The sequence below is a fragment of the Saccostrea cucullata genome, unplaced genomic scaffold (genome assembly GCF_032062105.1).
Source record: "Saccostrea cucullata isolate Sc308-1 unplaced genomic scaffold, CSIRO_AGI_Scuc_v1 ctg681, whole genome shotgun sequence".
Lineage (NCBI taxonomy): Eukaryota > Metazoa > Mollusca > Bivalvia > Ostreida > Ostreidae > Saccostrea > Saccostrea cuccullata.
In genome coordinates, this window is record NW_026926145.1 from 125,126 (window position 1) to 149,334 (window position 24,209).

General features: G+C 32.5%; 3 protein-coding genes across 6 annotated transcripts in view; 1 reads left to right on the forward strand and 2 right to left on the reverse strand.

Annotated features, from left to right (window-relative positions):
• Positions 1-821: 821 nt before the first annotated feature.
• Positions 822-24,209, reverse strand: part of LOC134270927 (uncharacterized) — a 120,232-nt gene continuing 96,844 nt past the window's right edge. Inside the window, exons 1-8 of one of the 3 annotated variants that reach the window (XM_062753186.1) lie at positions 10,941-10,964; positions 8,076-8,143; positions 6,776-6,905; positions 6,098-6,308; positions 5,502-5,686; positions 4,994-5,289; positions 3,944-4,001; positions 822-3,583 (exon numbers count right to left, since the gene is read on the reverse strand). In XM_062753186.1, the coding sequence (XP_062609170.1) occupies positions 2,055-3,583; positions 3,944-4,001; positions 4,994-5,289; positions 5,502-5,673 (2,055 nt within the window). In that variant the 5' untranslated portion in view covers positions 5,674-5,686; positions 6,098-6,308; positions 6,776-6,905; positions 8,076-8,143; positions 10,941-10,964 and the 3' untranslated portion in view covers positions 822-2,054. Of the gene's footprint in view, positions 3,584-3,943; positions 4,002-4,993; positions 5,290-5,501; positions 5,687-6,097; positions 6,309-6,775; positions 6,906-7,299; positions 7,791-8,075; positions 8,144-10,940; positions 10,965-24,209 lie in introns of those variants that run through there. The other 2 variants (XM_062753185.1, XM_062753187.1) reach the window with 2 other exon arrangements.
• LOC134270916 (lipoyl synthase, mitochondrial-like) lies at positions 11,471-18,017 on the forward strand. The gene is made up of 11 exons (XM_062753169.1): positions 11,471-11,531; positions 12,189-12,282; positions 12,318-12,357; positions 13,552-13,645; positions 13,756-13,833; positions 15,163-15,319; positions 16,025-16,082; positions 16,199-16,327; positions 16,944-17,089; positions 17,234-17,416; positions 17,630-18,017. The coding sequence occupies exons 1-11, from the start codon at positions 11,478-11,480 to the stop codon at positions 17,698-17,700; spliced, it is 1,104 nt and encodes a 367-aa protein (XP_062609153.1). The 5' UTR covers positions 11,471-11,477; the 3' UTR covers positions 17,701-18,017.
• The window catches only part of LOC134270924 (protein Shroom3-like), a 64,798-nt gene continuing 61,342 nt past the window's right edge, over positions 20,754-24,209 (reverse strand). For both annotated transcript variants that reach the window (XM_062753176.1, XM_062753177.1), the window contains 4 exons: positions 23,401-23,539; positions 23,197-23,298; positions 22,400-22,573; positions 20,754-21,987 (listed from right to left, as the gene is read on the reverse strand). In XM_062753176.1, the coding sequence (XP_062609160.1) occupies positions 21,727-21,987; positions 22,400-22,573; positions 23,197-23,298; positions 23,401-23,539 (676 nt within the window). In that variant the 3' untranslated portion in view covers positions 20,754-21,726. The remainder of the gene's footprint in view (positions 21,988-22,399; positions 22,574-23,196; positions 23,299-23,400; positions 23,540-24,209) is intronic.

The window sequence follows — 24,209 nt, forward strand, 5'->3', positions numbered from 1 at the left end:
GAAAAACTTACTTCTGAAAAAACCCAGCAGGGGGTATTTTGTCCCGTTTGGACAGTTCTAGTTTTAACAACTATAACCATAAATTATGACCAAGGATAATAAAACAAATATAAAATAAAATTATTTACACAAAATTTATTTTGACATTTCACAATGATCATTTGTTTATTTATAAACATGTATCACAAAGTTTGGCTTTAAAACTACAATAAATTAGTCATGGCACCTGTACTCCCATAAATCTGTATACCGGTAATGATAGAAACTTATTTCAAACAGAACAAGAGAAAAAACGTCAGTCATTAAGTACATATAACTTCAAAATGCACATATCTTCTTTTTGAATGTATCATATTTTGATCTTAAGTTTAAGTCTTAAGTTCTTTTGTAAAACAATCTCCTGTATATTTTTATCTTTCAAACATGGTCACAAATGGTCACATGGTCACAAAAGTTATTTCTAACAAAATAACTTAACCCATGAAGTCACCAAAGGAATATTTGCTTTCAAGGGGAATGCAAAATGAAGTTTATTTCCCTTGTTCTTCTAGACAATCCATATCTATATTATAAGAGTTCTGGTACAATAAATATTAATGTAATCAATGAAATATTGAATAATTATTGAATAATCCGTTATTAAAATATATTAACTATTTCACATTATACTGTTATGAGACTAGATATGCATAATGAATTTTTATATATTGCACTTCCAAGAAAAAAAATGTATTTTATATAAAATTGATATGCAGCACTGTAGGTAATCTCAAATCTCTTATTCTGAGCATTCTACATGTACAATACGGTATAAAAGGAACAAAAAAAAAACTTCTGGAGTTTACAAAACCCCATTCAGAAATCTTGTGGCATGTAGAGTGTACTTTAAAATGTTACCCATTTTATTTCTTAACATAGGATCACTTATACTAACACAAAATCAATCAAGTCAATATAAGAAAATAAAAAAAATCACAATTATTTTGATTCTGACATGCATGTTTAAGATCAAAACAGCAAAATGTATTCCTTATGCAAGTTCAATAAACACCAGAAATAGACAAAAACCATTATGAAAAATCTCCTCCATTTGATTGTGTTATAGATGCATAAACTTGGCATATGGAATTATCACCTAATGAATCTTCAAACTTTCCATATAAATATGAAAGCTTTTACAAGGCACACAATTTTTAAATGAAAGAACATGCTTTCTTATAAAAGTGCAATAAAACATGTTAATCATTGGCAAGTCTGCATTGCAATCAATGTGAATGTTTTTAAAATAGAATAAGACCTAAATCAACCAATAGGGGACAGTCCTACAAATACAGAGGCTGACATGAATAACACCAAATTAAATCTAACAAAATTTAATTCATTAATTAAAATTGAATGCCTATTTATAAACATATATCTCTCTTTCATTCTCTCTTCATGGTGGGCTTGCCTTACTTTCATTAAGGGGCAAACAAGACATTGCATGTAGATAGAAGTATACAAGATACTTATGTAACTGCAATAAAACTAACACTTTGCCCAATATGACTGTAGTATTATGATTTAAGTTTGAACTGCTTTTGAAAATACTACAATAAAATGCTAAGCCATAGCAAACCAATTGTTAAAATACAGGAAAAGACTTATATGAGGAAAACACAGGAACATAAAATAACCAAATTTCTCTATATTGATTTAAAAAACTTCATTCAAACTCTGCTACAAGATTCAACTACATGTAATTGCTGAGATTTCTTTATATTTGGGCTTTACTGAATTAGAGACGCATGTATAATGAAAAATTAAAATGTGGACTAAATTCTGTAAAATACATGCACCATATTTTTGAGATCTTTAAATTCTAAAGGTAAAAATACAATAAAAATATACAATAATTTGTTTTATTTCTTCAAGTACGGTACCTAGTAAATAAACCATAAATATAAATGAGTGAGGGATACACTGTTATAAAATTTGTGACATTGCAATAATCACTAGTACAACAATAAAATTCATTAATAATATAGATTTCTACTTATGAAACAAAAATACAATTAGTGATATTTTTCTGCCACAATACACCAGTTAGCATGATCATAAGTTGAACTAATAATTTTCACATTTGGGACATGTTTTGAAATGAGTTTTGGCAATTCCCCATCTTTGAAAACATGGTAAAACCTGCTAAGTTCTGTGGACTTGTTTAATGATTCGTTTCTTACTGCAGGGGATGAAGGCACTGAAGACGTGGGATGACTGACCTGGACTGCCTCTGTGATATGATTGACAGCTGGCAAGCTACAAGAGTGTCTTTGAGAGAGGCCACTCAAATGAGATCTTAGTTTGAGACTATCTGAGGACATATCATCAAAACGTTTTAGAGACTCGCAATTTGAGGGTGATAAGTCTGACATGGAATGCTTAAGTAGTGTATCTTTCTGACTTGCAATATGGCAGGATGTGTCTTGACTAGCAGAAGCTCTAGCTTCCAAACATGTCTGGTGTACAGGATTGTTTTTCGTCTCAGATTCAACACTGAGTTCATCGGTAACACAGTATAAGTTTGATCCCTGATTTTCACTGCTCTGAAAGGCTTTTAACTCCTCTGATATGATCTCCCTTCTGTAATTTGGACAGCTACTCATTGGGAACTCTCTCACAGCAAAATCGCTGACGTCCATCTCTCCACTATCACATACTACTGGCTCAAGTTTTGGCTTCTTCATTTTTGATGATTTTCCTTCAAAAAAATTAAGAAAACTCTCTTTGATGGAAGAAAAAAGTGTGAATTTATTTTTCCTCACTTTTGCACCATCTTTTCGAGTTGTTTGTGATGTATCATCTGGATCTTTGACAGGATCAGTCTTACACAAATACTGGTCTAAGCTTGGTTTATGTCCTGGACAAATGTCACAATTGCTATTTGATTTCACTGAACTGACAACATTTTCTTGAAGCACCACTGACTTGATTTTACTACAGGGATCTTGAATATCAGTGATAGTTTCTGATGTAAATTTATCTCTCCCATGGCAGTTTGTGTTGTCAATCTTAAAAGGTTCAGAAAGGTTCCTATGGGAAATTTCTGCTGCTTTTTCTAAATTCCCATTCTCAGCTTTGATAGATTTTCTGATTGGCTCTGAAAAATCACCTGATTTGTAACCTTCAAGTCCTGTATGATGTAAGTTTTGATGACTGCTTAGATCTGCTTGCAAATTTTCATTAGTTGACCTGTATTCACTTTCACTGAGGTAGAACATACTTGAAGACATGGCCTTGAGAGATGCCTCAAACTTTCTGCACTCTGCTGCAAGAACACTTGGTACAAAATTATCTCGAGTTTCTTCCCCAGAAAGTCCCTCAAGTGAGCTGGGGAGGGTATTGCACCTGTGTCTTTGGGACAATAGGTGGGATTCCTGAGTGACCGTTCTAAGATAGGACTGTAGATGAGTATTTTCTTGTTCTTTGCCTGGATCTGAGAGTGTTCGATTAAAGTTTATCTCTGAACTCCTGGTGTCCTCGATGTCAACTGATGACTCACTATCAGAGCTTGTATTGCTGGACAATCCCCCATCCAGTGAGCCTGTGACAAGTATCAAATACTTAACATTAGAGAACATTATTGATGCAGTTTAAAGTTTTTTGGGGTTCCCTGTCAATATTCATAACAATTCTTTATTAATTAAGTTATGGTTATAATGAAATCTGATGTATCAAATCAATGATTATCTGACATTAGTTGAGGTAAAGTGAAGTTATAGGGTGAAGTCTAGTAAAAGTACTTATCCAAATGCTCTAATTTCATTAAAATTCCCCCAATATGGTACAAAATAACACAATGGCTTACTACTTATTAGAGTATGTGGAATGTTTGGGGAAAAAAACCCAACTGGCATGTCATTGTTTAAAATGGGCAGGAATATAGAAAAATTTGGTTTCTTACCAGATCTCTTGTTGCTATGGTTACTGTGCCAAGGAATCAAGACATCCTGAGTTTTGAACTGAAACAAACATTTTTAAAAATATACATACATGTATAATAGCAGAAATTATAAATTTGATTTAACATTAACTTAAACTTAACTAAATGACCTCTGGTCTGAAACACTCTCTGTTCAAAAGTAATCTTTAAACAAATTAGGAACTTTCTTCAATGTTTTTATAATAGAAAGTTAGAGAAAATTTCAGATGGATATACTTTAGCTGTCATTGATCTTGAACTTGCCCAAATAGCCTTGAATCAAAGTCATTTGTCACCCTTATATCATTAATATCATTATCAATCTCTGTGTCAAGTATGAGCTTCCAATATTTTTTCTTTTAAAGATTGGAAAGGTTTGGAATCATACTTTTCCTAAATGTGACCTTGAACTTTTCTAAATGACCTTAAATAAGGATTAGGACAATTAACCCATTGGGTAAATAAAAGACAGAAAACAATTACCATTTTTTTGCAAAGTACATGCACTGTGACATTGCCTGAATGAAATTGCAAAGGTAATATTATTCCCTTATGTCAGAAGTAACATGGTAGTATTTATGCATACCGGTATTTTTTTTCATTACAAAGACCCATTTGTAGGAAACACAGAAAAATAGATGGATGGATTTAAGTGATAAAGATGATCTCTGTACATCTCCCAAACATTGGTGGGTAGACACACAGGGTTATTTTCAGTATCTAGCAACATGGATACTGAATACCGGTACATTTCCTTTTTTTGAATTTCAAAATTCCTTATACAGTAAAACTTGTTTAATACGAACAAGGATATTGGGAATTCATGGATATAACGAAGTTATCTTGCCTAAGCTATATAAATTCAACTTAATACGGATATAACAAATTACCGACTTTGCGAAGCAATTTCATAGGTCCCAGTGACTTCTTTATAACTGAGTTTTACTGTACAATCAAAAAGAGGTCAGAAATCCCTTCACTGATACTTCTGTTAAATAAAAAGGATGGTTATTTATCATGAGATTCCCTCACCCTTCTGTGCTTTTGTTCAAAGGCCCATACATATATCATGACCTGTCCCCCAGGTCTTAGAAGACGGCACATTTCCTTCACAGCTTGGAGACGTCGACTCTGACTAGAGAAATGGTGGATTACACCAATAGATATGATGGCATCAAATACCCCATCTCGAAATGGCAGGCTCATATTGTCTGCCACAAGCACCTCATGGCCCTTACTCCTGGCATTCTCTACCAATGGGGAGCAGATATCCACTCCAAATTTCACAACTTTACTGTTAATGTGAAGATAGCGGCCACTTCCACAACCTGAGATAGATATTGAAGTCTGTATGTTTTACATTCCTACTACATTTACATGACTGTATAATCATATTCCCTTTTGTATTCTTAGTTCACTTATAAAATACCAGAAGTTTAACTTTGAAAAACTTTTGTCAGGAAAGTTAATTGTAACCCCCCCCCCCCAAAAAATCTCTATGGATTGAAAAATATCAAAACTTATAATTGTTAGTTTCTACCAATATCAGCCACTATGGATCCAGGAGGCAAATCCTTGAGAAACCTTCGGACGTTTGGCCAGGCTTTCTGGGAAATTTCGCTGAACTTTGGTGCAATCTGGTCATACACATTATACACATGATTTTTCTCCAAGTGAAGATCCTTGTGTTTTCTGTTATCTCTCACTGGCATTTTCAGAGTAAGGCTGTAAAAAAATACATTATGTATACGTATTGATTACTGAAATACCTTACTAATCCAGGTATTACATGGAGGAGAATGCCTTCCCCGCCCACATTATTCAAGAATATATAAATACTTGTAATACAGGAAATTTACACTCTGATTTTTAATAGAAGTGACATTTACAACGAACTTCTCATGACTATACATGATCATTTTTTTTCATTTGGCTGACCACAACATTCACCTGTCTTTGACTTACGGTTCCACAAACACAAAGTGTTACCTCTAGCATTATATAATCATTTTGTAGCAATATAAGGTACAACCTCATGATTACCATCATCAGTTATAACCTTCACCTTTTACCTTAAAAAATAATAGCAAGTGGTAATTTCTCTAAAACAGATCAAAGGATACTCTAGTACTCTACCAAATATGACCTTTGAATTCCCGATCCTGGAATTAACATTCTTTTTCTTCTGACCAACAGTGGTGAATATTGACAATTGATGTTCACACAATCCTTGACTCTATTGTGGAACTTAACAATTAACTTTTTGACTCCAAAATCAATAGTTTTTTTTCTTCTTTTGACCACCAAGTATTCCCTTAACAAGGGATGTGTACATAAATTGATAAACCTGTAATGATCATTATGAGATTTGGTCACTAACAAGTAGCTTTGCAAAGGACCAATTTAATCTATTTTCTGAGTAGAGATTACAACATTGGGCTGATCACATGGTTGGCATGAAAATTGAATCCCTTCTCTTCACTTTAATTCTTTTATGTAAAATAATGACTTTACAAATATCATGAAATTATCGGTAAGTGCCTATGAAGGTAATTATTTCAGAAAACATTTAGCCTAATTGAAATTATATTTCATGAATATATACACTCAACTCATGCTTTATCATTAAATAGTTTCCACTCGCTTAAATATATTTTCTTGCAATTTAAAGTCTTCAGATTATTTCAATATTTTTTAAATTCAATGTACTAACACATACTAAGGTATCTTCTTTAAAACACAAAGTAGTGAGTTCTGTTATAAGACGACTCCTCACATTTATAGTACTTTGACCTTGAAACCTTCACCTCTCACCTCCATCTACTCTGTCTCCTCCATTGTATGACTGTCCGGTGTAACTGTGTAGGTTATAAGGCTGATGCACTAAGGTCAGCTAAACTGTGACACAGGCCTCATTCAGTCCCCAGGTAGCTCCATAGACGTGCTACAATCAATTAGTTCGCAGTGCTGTACAACATGCATGATTCGTATTTATATCCAATTATTGGACTCCACCTTCACGACATTTTGTCTACTGTTACAATGCAGGTTGTGCCTCACCCTTCGTGTGACAATCAAACCAAAAAGTTGTGATTTCTTTGTACCATTTGACCATTAGACTTTATCATACATATAGGCCTAACTGAAATCACTTTGAAATGGAGGTTATATTTTTATGATTTCACTTAAATAATTTGAGATCTGTTTTATTTATCATATAAGTCATCTTTTTTTGTATAAATAGTTTTTTAAAAAAAATCCCACCATAATTGGCATAGTTATGTGATTTAATGTAATAAGTTTACCATAAATGTAATAAGTTACAAATTCAATCACACCTCTCCATTGAGGGAGCACTTCACAGTAATCGTGATGCACAGAGAACGAGACCTCAAAGATCTCGACAATGACGTGACGGAGAGTGCGGTAATTCTACAGAATTAATGCCAGTTGTTTTTCACCACAAAATCAATTTCCCATCTCTGTCTGAGAACAACAGAATTAATTTATACAAATTATTTCACATGCAATATTGCTTCCTTATCATACATTGAGTTCTTTTCCCTACAAAGATTTTGGTTGTAAACTTGGACACAAATGAGTATAGTTATTAGTTGGATATATATTCAATATGATATGCCATTATTATTGAAGGGTGGCATAAAACATGAATATGAAAACATCAACGTATAGAGGCGGCAGATGTTGGATTAATAAAGGGATAAAATCAGATAAGCAGCTGATGCCCCCCTTTATTATTCACCCAAAACATGATACCAGAGAGTTGTACAAACAATTACTTTATTGCAATACAATATAAAGTAATTTAAACAAACTGGGAGGAAAAACCTAACTTAAATAAATAAACATGCTGGTTATAAAGTTTTTCAATAGAAAATAAAAATCTTACATCATATTCTGAGAATTAAATATGTTTTTGAATATTATTAACCTATACCAGATGGCTTTTTAAACAAAACATTTCAAAATGGAACCGTACGTTATTGACTGTTGAGAGAAATTATTCAAAGCAGCATCCAGGGTACTTATATTTTCAACTAAAATTTTTTTTGAATATTTATTTCCTGTTTGACACGATTAAAACATAACTTACCTACTTTATTTAATCAGACCAGGTGAAGCGTCATACTAGTGGTAACTTGGCCTTGTCCATTCTACTGTCTACCTACATAAGAAGTAGTACATAATCTATAATATCTGTTTCCATAGTAACATTGATGTAATGATTCTATTCTCCAACAGAAAGGAGTGACAAGTTGGGTCATATATAAAAACTTCAGCACCAATTCAAGCGATCAATAAGACATAAAACCAGTCACCGATTTATCACATCAATATTCAATCATCACAAACACAGCTCTTCTGTAAACATTTTATGTAAGCAGCTAATGTTCACTTAACTGTAAACACCCCTAAGAGTTTGGCAAAAATATCATTCCAACAAACACATAAGCTATACCCTAGATACTAACTTTACTGGCTATCATTAGTTTCTTTGACTCTAATTGGGGTGACCTAAGTGTACCAGTCCGAATCCTTCCCTGTTATAAGTACCAGATTTCCCTCAGCTGGCAGTGCTATATTGACAATTCTATACTGTTAAATTGATGTGTTAAGAGGCTGCCTCACTGGAACCATTTATATCTGTCCTGACATAAAACAGCCAGCCCTGTATATGTATAACCACATATTGAACTTTTCCATTGATTCTTCTTTCCTATATTGCCAATTTTTCATCATGATTTTCATATGAAAAACAGACACAATGTATTACGCTAGCTGATTTATATGTCAGGATAATATCCTAGCGGGAGTAACTATGTCAGTAAAACTTATATAAAATTAATTGTCATAAAATGTTTGCTTACATATACAACCAGAGGGCTCAACATTAATGTTTGTCCAATTGGCCATGTCCATTTCATCTTAAGATTTCAAAAGTTTTTATCTTTGTTCTCTAAAATAATGTAATAAATATTGTAAGTTATTCCGTGAAAAATTGACAAAAATGAAATTTTGTAAAAAGAGTCTGTTCAGTGGATGCTTATGGTGTTTCTTTTGCACTTATTCTTTTTTCATGTAAACAAAGTAAGATATTTTTGAGCTGAAAGATAATGAAACAATACAGATGCAATTGACTTTCTTAATTGCAGATGCTAGACTAACCATTATAAGTCAAATACATGTATTAATTGAAGATAAACCCTTATCTCTTAGATGCGAGTCTAACCATAATCAGCCGAATAATTGTGCAAAGACTAACCCTAATCTCTTAGATGGGTGCAAGACTTAACCCTGTGAAATAAGTGTGCAGGACTAACCCTTATCAGTTGAGAGTCGTAAACCTTTAGTTTATGTCCTAATCTTTGAGTGTGGGGGTATCTTGAAATGGGTATGGTAAACTAAAAGTCTCCTGTGTCAATCTCTAAATGCTAATCTATAACAGGGGTTTACTTAGGCCCTGGGGTCAAGGAATTTCCCCACCTATAATGACATTATCCCCTGGATATTCTGAATGAAAACCCTTTCAGCCCCTGTAAAGGGACTTAAAGGGAGGAGCCTGAAACCTTCTTCTGATTTTTCAAAATGTCACTTGCTATATTAATACTTAGGAATTAATCCTGCTATTTTCCTGTATCCTTTTAATCAACAGTCTTAATAATTTTAATCTATTTAATTCTAGCTTTATTTCCTGTCCAGATACCACTTGATACATACAACATCAATTTTGATTGAAATGTAAAGGGAAAACAGTACAATGTTCACAGTTGTGAAAATAGCTAAATACCAATTCAAGATTTTTCTTCTGACATCAGAAATTTCCAAATTTTTTTTTAATATTACCAAAATCTATAATACCTGTTGATTACAGCCATTATAATTTAATTACAAAGATTTTTGTTTTGTTCTTTCTGAAAGAAATTTAGATCCTTTACCGGTTAAAAATACCATGAAAAGGATGGATTAAACTTTATTCCCTTCCAAACATTTGACTTTTTTTCCTTCAAGAAATTTAAGAAAATTCCAAGTATTGAATCTCAAAGGGCAGGCCACTGTCACTATGGAGAAAGTATAGAGGCTAGGAGAAAGTATAGAGGCTAGGAGAAAGTATAGAGGCTTTAGCCAATGAATGAAATATATGGAGATAAAGGACAGTATTCAAGCTTAAAAGTCCATCAAACAATACAAATTATGGACCTCTAATACATCAGAGGTGGGATCAGGTGCCATGGAAGAGTGTGCATCCCCTGCTGACCTGCCATGTGCTCCTTGTCATAATTGGGAAATAACAGAAAAATCCATTGACAATTCAGAACTATAATAATGGTCTAAAAGAAATTCCAAAATGTCAGTAAGCATTTGACTTAATGACAGGTCCTGGGTTTGATTCCTGGTCCAGCCATAGATTTTCTCCTTTCCAGTGTTATATAGATTTGGTGCGGTTGAACACCTCTGGGATATTGCAAGTGAAACTCCTGCCAGGGGCTAATAAAAGCTTGAGTTGTGTCTTTGAGGGCAAAGACCATTTAAGGAGGAAGGAATCTAATGGTTTTGGCCATGGATATTGGCCTGGATAGCTCAGTCGGTAATACACCTGACAATAGTGATGCAGGGCCAGGGGTCTCACCGGTTCGATTCCCGGTCCAGCAATTACATTTAATTTTCTCCTTTCTTGTTACACTAAAATCACATAGACACTATAAAATTACTTTTATATAGTACATGTATTTAGACTACAATTTCATCTCTGTCTACTCTTACCACTAAACTAATATACAGCTATCCTACGGCTACCCGGCTAGCAGTAGCAGCTAAGTGTTCAGACTGACTAGGCTTATTTAGCATTTTCATCTGTAATTTTTGCAAGTTTGTTTTAAAATCCTTTTCCAGCTACACATTTAACTTTGGTGATCTGGACTAAAATATCTCAATGGAGGTCTAAATGCAGAAAGTAAACCTACCTGAAAGTGATGCTCATGCACTCTCTACCATCGGCTCATACATTCACCTCTGTCGTTGGCTCGCGTATATCACAGTGCTAAACACAAGAAATAGTGCGTTTGTTTTAATTCATTATAATTCAATTTCCATGATTATGTCTGAGTTTTGAGATAGATATTTACTAAATAAATCCAGAACTATTATTTTAATTTGAAAAAATCCTACAAATATAACTTTTTATACGGTATGTCAAAAATCTTGACGTGAGCCCATTGCAGAGGTGTCTGAGAGAGGAACGAACGACAACTCTGCCTGGGAGATTGATGCTCATGGTGCTTTGTTTCAGTAACTTGTTAACTGGTTCATATTCTGGTTACGTGAAACAATCAGAAAGGCTTCGTGTAACAATGTTTTGGTTTATTTATTTTTCTGTATAGTAATAATGATTTAAAAAATATGTTTTAAATTGAAATAAAAGGTTACATGGCAATAAACACAAAAATATATTCATGCGAATATTATATGCTCGAGTTACTTCACAAATAAACAAAAAATGTCAGCTGTGAGACGTCATAGGACTTTTCAACGTTTTCTTGCTATTTCAAAGGTAGCATTTGTATTAAATCCACATTATATCCTTAATTTTGAATTTGTTGTGATGGACATTCATATAAACTTCTTTGAAATGGACGTTATTCATCCAAAACTGGATGGAAACTGACTCGAATTTTCTCTGCTGAATTAAGTAATCCTGCTTGAATGAACAATTATTCACGGACATGTTTTAAATTGAAGTCATTGGATATTTCCATATTCTAGTTCCTGTATCTAATATAATAGGGTTTTTAATATAAAACTAAATCCATGTTTGCCTTTAAATATGAGAAAATCCATGAATTATCATGATTATTTAAGTCTTATGTAATCACAGCAGAGCTTGCATAAAATAAGCTGGTAAGGTGTTTGCTTGCCAAGTTCCTCAACAAGGTGTGTAAAGAATTTACTCATAAGTTGATAAAAAACATATAGTAAAAGATTTTTTTACAAGTCAGGTCCTTGTTATGGTAGTGGAAAATAAATGAATGTTAAACATTTTGGTTGAAAATGTTACTTTTTTGTAATCAAGAATACATTAATATTTAGAAATGATGATTAAAAAACATATAGATCAATTAAAAAACAAATTTTAAAAGAACCAAATATAAATAATTTCTAAATGTTCCTGTTAATTCTTGTAAATGAACAAGGTTTTGTTTTTTTCCAGGTTACTGAAAGTACTTCATTTTGCAAATTCTATGCAACCTTATCAGATGAACAGAAAAAGAAATTAACTGATGGGTTAGTAAATAAAAGACCTTGTAGGTTTTTTTTAAACCAAAAATAGGGAGCCCAGCAAGTGATACAGGAAACATCAGAAGGAAAAAGGGAGAGAGGTGAAGGATAAAATCACAAGAATTGTTTATAATATTCACTACTGTAAATCACTTTTTATTTGCGAGAACTTTATTTTTGCATAATTGGGCGAGACAGTGTGCTCACAAAAAATGTCATTCTTGCAAATAATAGTTTTCATTAAGATAATATATAGCAATAACCACAATTCGTGAGTTTTATCTTGCTAATAAAGAGTCAATAACTATCTCGCAAATAGTTGGCTCCACAAAAATTGACCAATTTGACAGAATTTGAGATGCAAGTCATTTGATTATAATTATGTCGCCCGGAACGAAGTTGGGCAACATATTGTGATTGTACACATGTTTTTGTTGTCCAGGCTATTTCTCAGTGATGGCTGGAACAATATTCCTGAAACTTTCCTCAAAGGCCGACCACTGGTTGTAGTTGTGTTGTGTGGTCATTCAGTTTCAAAATGCTACCGTTGCCATGGAATGTTTTGGTAATACATGTAATTAAAGACTGAAAAAATGTTTAAAGTCAGCTATGCGGAGTAAATTTAGTGTATACGGGGACACAATAATAATATACGACAAGTGATCCCAGCAACATCCGTTCCTTCTGTTTCACTAGTGTGGTCATCACAAAGGTGCATGGAAGATATTCGTCATGAAACTTTTTTATTTTATGTCTTTTTGTGTGATTAGTAATTAAATATTTTCGTGGTGTGCGGTGTTTTTAAACATGCATCTTTAAAATTTTCAAATAATCAATTATTTATTGCCATGGAATATTTAGAAATGATGATTAAAAAAAATAGTCAATTAAAAAACAAATTTTACTTTAACTTTGATTTTTAAATCAAAGTACTGAAAAAGGACCTGATACGAATTGATGGTTGTCCAAGCTTAGCTAATGGGTATTGTATAATTTAGTGATACAAAACTTTATTTTTACATAAATGTCATTCTTGCAAATAATAGTTTTCATTAAGATAATATATAGCAATAACCACAATTGTGAGTCCATGGCAAATAGTTGGCTCCACAAAAATTGACAAATTAGACAGAATCTGGGGCAACATTTTATGATATTTATCTTTCATTGATTTATTACTTTCAGCATCAAAGTTATTATGTATTTATACCAGAGCAGCATCCAACCTCAGCATATTGCACATTACAAACGGTTTTTGTGTACCACACTAAGGTCAATCATGTATGATTTTACAGATTAAGACTTCCTAAATGGTTAAAAACAGATGTTGCCATGGGAAAAGATTATCACAGACTGAAGGAAAACCTGAGAGATCTGAAACTTCATACAGTAAGAAGTATTGAAATAAAATATCGAATTTTTAATCTGATGAAGGTAATATGTTGACCTTGCTATACATGTATCTTGGATTTTCAGATATCTTGATGTGTATATTACAGGTTTGTGAGGAGGCAAAATGTCCAAACATTGGGGAATGCTGGGGTGGAGCAAAGGGGACAGCTACAGCCACTATCATGGTATAAACTGGGAGAAAATATTACTGTAAAATAATGTGATTTATTTACCGAGGCTGAGTCTAATTATTTCTATCCTAGGGATTTTAATTATTTTTCATAAATTAATTTTTACTTTATATAAATATTATTTAATATTTATTGTTTTAAGATTAAAAAATCATTATGTTTACTATCCCGATTTCTCAGTATGCCATCTCAAAAAGTTGTCAAATTTTACTATTGGACCCTATGGGAATTAGTTGGAAAAGCACAAAATTATCACATTTTTTCATTATTTTTGGTATTTCTGCCCTAAAGATTTCTTTTTCAGTCAAGTAGATGTAAGTTTTTGTAAAAAGTCACCAAATTGTAAAATTTTAAAAAGTTGACCATCTAGGCTGGTCTAGGAATTAATTTCAAAGTCTATTTTTCAATGTCCAATACCTCTAAAATTGCCATAATGTATAAAACATATCCTTGCAGATGTATTATGGGAACAGATGAATTTTTTGGTAAAAAATAGCAATGTTTAGATTGCTAGATGTTTATTTTGATGTTCTGACATCAGTTTTGAGTATTATTTCCATGGAGGTCTTGAACATACAAGCGAGTCATGTGTCATTCTTCAGCGTCATGTATTGTTTACAAAATCAGACCACAATGAGGTCGTTAATAGCAATTTCAGCGTTAAATTAGTAATTTTTGTCGTAAAATAACATTTTCAGACCAGTTGGCGTTACAGATAATATTAATTTTGTATTCAAATTACAATATTTTGGAAAGGTGTACTGTCGCAAATATGACTGCATGAAATTAAAAAGCTGCGCAAAGTCATGCTCACTTGAATTAGACTCAGCCTAGTGAAGGAATCACTATCTGGTTAGTATAATATACCAGAGCATTTTCCCTGGCATAACTGTACTAACTATAGACAGTGATTCCTTATATTTCCATTTCATTGTGAAATAAAATTGTAGATTTAGATTTTAAATGTAGACTATTAATAGATTTAAATTACAAGAGGCCTCCCATGTGAATTTCAATGGTCCTCGCCCACTGTTATCAAACACAAAGACAGCTGCATGAGAGTTACATGATTTACAGATTTTGGCCTTCTTAGCACCTGACCTATCGATTTGCCTAATTTACATTCTGGTAGAATTGTCAAGAAATCAACTCCACTAACTGGTAGAATTATCAAGAAATCAACTCCACTAACTTTCAAAAAGTTATCACAGAGAAAACAAATAGAAATGGAAATATTGTAGTCATAAATGAAAGATTAAAAAAGACGTCACATCTGTGGAGAAAATTAAATATTTGTGTTGAGATTTTGATCATCCTTTACAGGTCCTTGGTGACACGTGCACAAGAGGCTGCAGGTTTTGTTCAGTGAAGACGGCCAGGAACCCCCCTCCCCCTGATCCTCTGGAACCTGTCAACACAGCCAAAGCCATCACATCCTGGGGGTTAGATTATGTAGTGCTGACCTCAGTGGACAGGGATGGTAGATATAGTCTTTATCAGTACAATTATAGCCAACTTTCATGATTGGTTATAAGTTATATGTTTTTATACCCATGAAAAAGATACTGTAAACAAACTATTCTGGGACTATGAATTGTCATCTTTTATTGGCAATTTTGAACAAAAAAGTAATTTAATGCTGCCAGCTGCCTGCTCTATATTTTAAAAATTTAAACAGTTTTCATTGAAATTTCATGAGATTGTAATTCTTTGACAAATCCTTAGCAAAATGAATGGTTCGCGGCGATTAATATTTGCGAGTTAAAGGAGGTCGCGGAAATCACGGATATTTCTCGCACGTGAATAAAAGTTGGTTGACAGTATCCTTAGAAATTTTTGAACCAGTGAAGTAGCTCTGGGACTATGAATAATTCTCATATTTAAGAAAAAATATGGTGAATTTTGAACAGAAAAGTAATTTAATGCTGCCAGCCGCCTGCTCTATATATTAAAAATTTAAACAGTTTTCATTTTTCATTGAAATTTCATGAAACTGTAATTTATTGATTGAATTGAAAAAGATAGATCTTAATGAAAAATGGATCCTGTGTTAGCATTTTGATTATTTGAAATTGTCATAAAAAAATCAAATCAAAGTCATGACATATTTTCACCTTTTCAAATGACATCAATTTTACAGAGAGTGTGCTATGTGGAATGGTTAATAAAATATTCTACCTTACAGATCTCCCTGATGGTGGAGCTGCACACTTTGCTGAAACTGTGAGGGAAATCAAAAAAGGGTGACTATTTTATATCAAAATCTAATGTTCTAGAAATTGTTTCGATGAAAATTGTAAGATTTTGTGTTTCATTAAAAAATTAAAATATATTAATTGGTGTATTTGGGTAATTGTAGAAAGTCAGAAATCCTAGTGGAGTGCTTGACCCCTGACTTTCGTGGTGACCTGGGCTGTGTAGCCACCGTGGCAGATTCAGGGTTAGATGTCTACGCCCACAATGTGGAGACAGTGGAGGACCTTCAGTGGTAAGATGTCAATCATTGTAGTATTGTATGAGTAGAATTTTAGCAAGACATAAATTTAGCAATTTTTCTTAGAAATTTAGTATTTGATTTTAGCAAGAAATAATTTTATTGATTATGTGTTGTCTTAAAAGATAATATTATACTCTAATGTAAATTAGTTGAAACTGATTGGTCGAGAAACATTTATTAAAAAACACTATTACCTGCTGAGTAATGAAGCCACGCCCTCCAGTGTAGCAACAGTCAACTTTGCTAAAATTGCCAAAATTGAGTCCTTGATAAAATTTGTTTATATTGTATTCAGAATAATGTGGTTTGACTTTAGCAGTTTATTTTCATTCAAGATAATAACTGAAATAGTTATCATTCTCTCCTATATGCAATATTTAATAAATTCTCAAATGTAGGAAAATTGAAAAATTTTCAATATTGAAAATCAACATTATAAAAGTGATTTTGATTTGTATTCAGAATAATGTGGTTTAACTGTGATTTAATTAAATAATACCTTTATTTCATACCTCTATTAAAGAATATGCAGGAAACAGTTGTTGTTGTAGCTAAATTGATTATTAGAAGTATTTATTTTATTTGACATATTTATTTTATTTCAAAGGTTGGTCAGAGATCCAAGAGCCAATTATAAACAGTCCCTAAGTGTACTCAAGTTTGTGAAGTCACATAAACCTGATCTTGTTACTAAGACCTCCATAATGCTAGGACTGGGGGAGACTGATGACCAGATTATGAGAGTCCTGGAGGGTAAGTGACCGATTACTGCTGGAGAATAGAAAGTTAATGAAGGAAATGAAAATATCAAAGAAAATGTATTAAACAGTAATAAATGTGTACAGTTTTGAAGCAAAAGAAGAGAAATTTGAAACATAACTTGCTGTATATATACAGATTTAAGGAAGATAGATGTTGATTGTGTGACCTTGGGACAGTACATGCAGCCCACAAAGCGGCATCTGAAGGTCAAAGAGTACGTCCATCCTGACAAGTATAAGTACTGGGAGGAGGTGGGCAATAAACTGGGCTTTGCTTACACAGCAAGTGGGCCGCTGGTCAGATCCTCATATAAAGCAGGTTTGTGTGTCTATGGCTGCAAATTTTTAGATTATTACAAAGAATCCATTTCATTTCTCTGAAAATTACACTTTAAAATGTGTTGATTATTAGCGGTTATATATGTTGGAGAGCAATTGTTTGCCATTTGAATACTTTTTCATCATTTTAGCAATAGTTTCCTCAGTAGAAGTGAAAGAGATATGAAAATGACAGATTATTGATTTATTTTAGGGGAGTTTTACCTGAAAAATCTACTGAAATCAAGAAAAGAACTCTCTATATCTGCTGAGATGGTGACATAAGCATTAATTTTTACTTCAATTTGTTTTTATCAAGTGTAATATTTATTGTCAAGGGACATAACCCTTACTTGTGCAAGATGAATGGAAATTTATGTGTCATTTGAGAAAAATCGGATTCATTTAAAAATAACTGGTAAAGGTGCACATTTAAAGTATTATTGTTATTGTGACAGAAAGAATCTCTCTTAATTTATCTGTTAAGTGTCAGAATAAACCAATTGTTTAACCAAATATTTTAACATGTAGAGATTTATATGTTAATTGTTGATTTACTACCTGAAAACATTTTAGTTTGAAAATAAACACTAAAAATCTCATTGACAGTGTTCCTTAATGATGACTTGTGTCTAGATTTTGACATGTTACCTTGCAATATTGTGATATTACGCTAAATGTTAGAAAATTAAACTTTACGGAAAAAATTTAATAGCTACCCAGGTTAAACTTGAATCTTTGATGCTTCAGATCAGTTTATACAGTAAATCTTGGGTATGATAGCTAATATTTACATTTTTATAAGTGTAGTTTTCCTTAGGAATTCTTTCATTTCATTTATTATTCATCTTTTCTTGATAAAGTCTACCATGGATGCATTTCAATATACTATCTCCATTGTTATGTCACAATACCACACTTAACATAAGACTATAGTGCTAACTGTTTTGCTTTAAAAATGACAGTTGAATGGCGTAAATTTGTGGCTACTCATCAGAAAAATAATGTAAATATAAGAAATGAATTTAATTTTTGAAGATTCATGAGGTATATGAACTACAACGCTTCACGCTGGCATATTCATCGTGAAGTGCTAACCTCATCATAATCTCATGAATCTTCAGAGATTACTATATAATACAACATTACACTCTGAAAGTATCTCGGGGAAAAAACAGTCCTGAACTATTTTAATGACCCAAACTCATAGCTGCTAGCTTGTTTTATTTCTAAAAGAATGAGTGCACTTAATACGTATTTAAACTATCGCTATCTTTTTGCTTAACATTCAATATATGATAAATTAATCTATGATTAATGTGCAAGCATATGCTTTTGATATTTATTTCTAAAATTTTTTGTCATACATATTTTTATATAACAGAAAATGTAATTGAAAAGAACATGTAAAAGCCTTATGTGGCAAATTTGAATCGGGATGATTACATATATGTAAATCATTTAAACCGCATGGTTGTGGAATGTAAACATTAGCACATATGATTTTTTCGCATTGCGAATTGAAATGGAGAAGAGAGAGAGAGATCGTGTTGATTTGTTGATTTCATGGTGCACAATTATTAAATGATTCTAATGTTAAGGGATGGGGTAAACTGTGCAATCATAATATGAGGCGACATAAGCCTATACATGTACTTACTAATGACACTGTCAACGCCAGAATTCTTTCAAAACACCCCTATTGAAAAGCATAAAGATAAATAAGAGACATGTTATTCTCAAACCTTGTAAAGGCAAAAATCTCCCATAGTTTGAAGTTGGAAGTACATAGATAATGTCACAACAGAGACATGAAACACAATGAAATTTTCAAAATTTCAGTCAGAAGGTCATAAAAGGTGATTATAATATCAACTTGAAAATTAACATGAAACAGTTAAAAAATATTGTCTAATTTCACTTTTTTAAAAACTTTAGCCGCAACTTGGCCAACATTGTCCCTTGGATATGTATAAGTTTAAGTTAAAAAATATTCTGTGCAAATGAAAAATGGCCAAGTTGGGGACTGTAAACAAAGTCGTTGAAAACTGGTATGCATATGAATAACAATAGAAATGAGACAAAACTGTGCCTCGTCTCCACACTAGTGTATATTATTTAATAATTTCATTGTAATATAATATACCAAAACCTGCTCTTTAGACATTGTTTATTACCTATAACATTAAAACATAAATTTAATGAATTTTGGACATTTTTTTTGTGCAAAACACGATCTGTTAGTAAGGTGCATAATTTTTATAACATCTTGATGTTAAAGTATGTATTGAACAAGTAAGATTATTGTCATGTAACAAAATTGCAATTATGAAAATATAACTCTGGTCCACAAATGATTGCAAACATGTAGTTTGATCTTGAATTGAAAAGGTACATGTATCCATAAATAGAGATGTACAATTAATCTTGCACTTTATACTGTTCTACTTAAAAATAAAATGAAACTGTGTAAAAAACACTATAACACTTTTTATAAAACTTTATGACACATTGTGTAAAAAAGCTTTTGATTTTTTTCCACTTGCACCACTGAGAGTATTAAAGCCTGTGTAATTATTTACAATGGAAAACTAACATCCCATCACTAGCAAAGAAATAATGTATGCTGCATACTCTCAACTGTGGAAAATATGCATGTTCCTACTTTTTTACAGCCATATAATTCAAGATGTACAATTAATATTGATTTGACTTTTCCATAAAATCTTTGTTTAATACAAATCTCATCATTTCACATTTTAATCGATTAATTATTTGAATACCAGTATTAAAGCCTGTGTAATTATTTACAATAGAAAACTAGCATCCCATCACTTGCAAAGAACTATGCAATTAAGGGGGATATCCACCTATATTTTCCACTGAAACACAAAAAGCATCATTATATTCTGAATTAGTCTTGGATATGAATTAATGTTTCTTAAATCTTTTCTCATGTTTTATGCATATAAAATTAAGATGTTTTAAAAATATTTTCTGTTTTCCGTTGATTTCTATAGTGAAAAACACAAATTTTAGAGTTATCTCTCATTTTCCCAAATAAGAAATGTTTTATGAAAATCCACATAAATATCAATATATATATTAAAAATCATTCGAATATCTTAACTTTTGAAAATTGACTTGGAGGTAGGCAGGAGAACAATACTATCGTTCACAGTTCTTTTACACACTACAACAGAGTTCCTCTGAATGATGAAAAAATTTCCTCGTGTCTTTTTAAAAATTTTTTTCATTGAACATGAGGTTCTATCCAATTCTTCACGCATAAATATCTTACATTATAAACCATGAATAATAATAATGAAACAAATTGATCTTTTTCACACACCATTTTTATTTCTATGGAAACATATCTTAACGGCATGTATGGATGTAAGTTGCATTCATCATAAAATATATAATACTTGTATTTATATAACAAAATATTGTGTCAACTCCCCACTCTTAATGCTCACTCACTAATGCTTAAAAAGCTGCTACATGTACCAAAAATATTGATCTCTATTTTGTAGTGATGTGTATTTGCGTAATTTGCAGGTGTCTTTGCGTGGAATGACCTAGAGTTACCCCCCTTGGAATGATTTTAGTTGATATGGTCTGTTTAGTTGTGTTGCAATAAATTTTATATAAACTTTTATAAAATCAAATTGTTGCATGAGTTTGAACATTAAATGTGTGATTAACTAAAAATGTAATAAATAGCACACACTCATACAGACAAGACTCGCACATCACAGTTTATTCCCTTTCACACAAGTCCCTCATCTATAAAGTTCTTAACAGCTTATACATAAACAACCCAATCACAAACTCCTGATAACTATATGGGTCAAGTCTGTACAGTTTGAGCTTTGTTTGACAGCACCATCTTAACAATGATTTGCAGTACCTTTTGTGGCGTGTGGAGAGATATTGTCAATATCGATAGGAGCTTACACAGCAACTTGTGCAGTTACACACCTTTGTTCAATGTATTATAATAACTTGCATCCAATGTACTGTGCATCATCTACTATAATGTAAAACCTCACAGCGAGATCATTCCTGTACACTTGGTATTTCATACAGATAAACAGTATGAATTTTGTATTCACACATTGTACAATTCATTGACCAGCAATGTCTTGGGAGATTCCAAAAGCGCCACAACTTTGTCATTACGAAAGTCTGGAATCGGTCCTCAGCGAAATCACATTTTGATTCTGCAGCCATCAGCTGCCGGTACTGCATATGCCAGTCATATATCACACAGAAATATAGCACTTTGTCACGTTGGGAGCTCTAGCCTCAGTGTTTCTCCGGAATGCTCAGTTTAAGAGCTGCTATTTGTTCCTCACCGAGAGCTATTTTATCCACCAGCTCCTGTTTTTCTATTGTCAGTTTTGATTTCATTTTGACATAATACTTGTAGTCCGCGAACTCCTCTTCACTCAGTGCCTCCTGTAGGAACACCTCGATCTGTTCGCTACGCTTTTCTATGTCCGCCTTTAAAACCTTGGCATCTTCATGCTGCTGTTTCACTCTGTCTCGTTTCTCAACAGCCATTTTCTAAAAGGAAACACATTTGAAATTTTAAACATTTTTAAAACTCTTCAATGCTTATCTATTCCAACATTTGATAATTTTAATTACTGTAGATTACTAAATTTTTGCGACACACATTTTTTGCGCGCTGCCGATAGTCATTGACATATATCACACAAAAATTAACGACACAATGTTTTTGCGAATAGTGGTTATTGCTCTATATAATCTTAAGGAATACTATTATACGCGAGAATTAAATTTTTGCGTCCGGCTTTAAAACATTGTCTTCATGCTGCTAATTCTGTCCCGCTTATCAACAGCCATTTTCTAAAATGAAAGATATTTTTTAATTCTTTTAACGCAAATAAAAAGTGATTAACAGTAATCTAGACAACAGCTGTTGAAGATATCTGATATGAGTTATTCCCCTTACTTTAAGGCGTTCGTTGGTGTCCTTGGGTAGACTCTGGAGGGAATTCTCCGCTCGCGCCAACAAACCCGAGACCTTCAGCAGTAGGAGAATAATTTTCTCCATGTCTCCAATGTACGTCTTAAACTTGTCCTTCTCATGCTGTGTTTTGCAATTCTTATCTACAGCTTTCTGTACCTAAAATAGAAATTAAAAATATTCATTTCAAAAATATGATTTTCAATATGATTATACAATGCAGATAAATAATGGAATTTTCCTAAAGTTCTTAGTCATGATTGAAATATAGTTTTCAAGGAAGGAAGCAGACTAAAGAGGCATGTAATTCAATTGTAACAACACACCTCAATACAACTGTAGGAATAAAAATTTTAATTTTATTTTAAGTTCAATTCTTATTTTTGGATATCATATAGCATGTATAGGTTGTACAATGTATAGCAACACCTGACCATGTGGAACAGATTCTTCTAGATCAAATTTTGTAACTGAATGTGTCGTATTTATACACTTATATTTAGCACATTTCAGAAAGTGCTAAATCAAATCTACCATGACTTGTAAAATCAATTTCTTTTAATATCGTGCATGCTCATGGAAACAATTACTAAGGTGTAAAAATAGATGTAAAATCTCTGATAATTTAACAAAAGGCTTTTGATGAGGAATGCTTGTGACTATGGTACTTGTTATTTTGACTGTTAAAAAAAACCCTAATTATGGAACCAAAAAAGTAACTTCACTGTGGTAAAAAAATACCCCCTAATTTATGGACCTCAACAGTAATTTGAATGCATTACCTCTATCCCCAGGGATTCTGTTTCCTCCAACTCTTTTGTCACTTCTTCTTTCTCTTCCTTCAGTTTATCCATCTTCTTCTGGATGCTTTCAACAAGCTCTTCCTACAAACGCAATGTACCCAGACCTCAGACACTAACAACAATTATTTTTCAATTGAAAGACAAAAATCATTCATTATTTGTACCATAATAGATTTAACTGACCTTTGTTTTGATTAACTTGTCAGAATCGTCAATATCTTTGGTCATGTCTCGCCCGATGCCCTCGCTCTGCCGGATATTCATCTCAATGAGGGCCTTGGACGGGGACACCCAGTAGTTAGCGGGTAGAGGCGACTTCTCCCTAAAAAAAGATAAACATGAACCTGATTATCACCAGTAACATATAATCTGTAAGGTGATCATATTATTTTCTCTGTGGTACCTTGATTGCTCAGCTTCCATGTTGGTTTTCTATTTGACCATAACAGCGCAGTGTTTGACCACAGTGACCAATATTTAAACTAACAGAGAGCCTGTGTTGGGATTATCACATGCCAGCTGAGTGAGCTGTCCAATTATCCTGGTTTTACAGGGCTATTATGACATTATATCCTACACTTCACAGTCATTAAGGATTTCACGAATAGCTAATAATATTTCAATCCATTCATTGATCTTCATCATTCACTATATACTCGGAAATGTAAGCATTTGTTTATTCACAGGACTAGTACATAGCAATAAATCAGGATTTGTATTTGAATAGGAAATTGGTATTATGCATGATTCTCAAAACTTGTCTAATATGAGTACTAAATGCACTGTTGTGTTCAGGAAAAATAAGAATTAATTACCTATAGTACTTTAACTTTACAACTGAAAATTATTCAATTTAATATATATATTATATATATAACATGGTAAATTCCAATTCATTTCTTTGAAAACCAATATATACTCCACTTCAAGCTTTTAAAGAGGAACTTAGAATAATTAGATTTCATATGGTTTGTTGAATAAAAGAGGAAGGG

Excerpts from the sequence above, each read along its gene's own strand:
- LOC134270916 (XM_062753169.1), top strand. The coding sequence starts at position 11,478 with ATGTCAGCTGTGAGACGTCATAGGACTTTTCAACGTTTTCTTGCTATT. Across the intron at positions 13,646-13,755 it reads GAGATCTGAAACTTCATACA|GTTTGTGAGGAGGCAAAATG; the intron begins GTAAGAAGTATT and ends TGTATATTACAG. Across the intron at positions 13,834-15,162 it reads CAGCTACAGCCACTATCATG|GTCCTTGGTGACACGTGCAC; the intron begins GTATAAACTGGG and ends CATCCTTTACAG.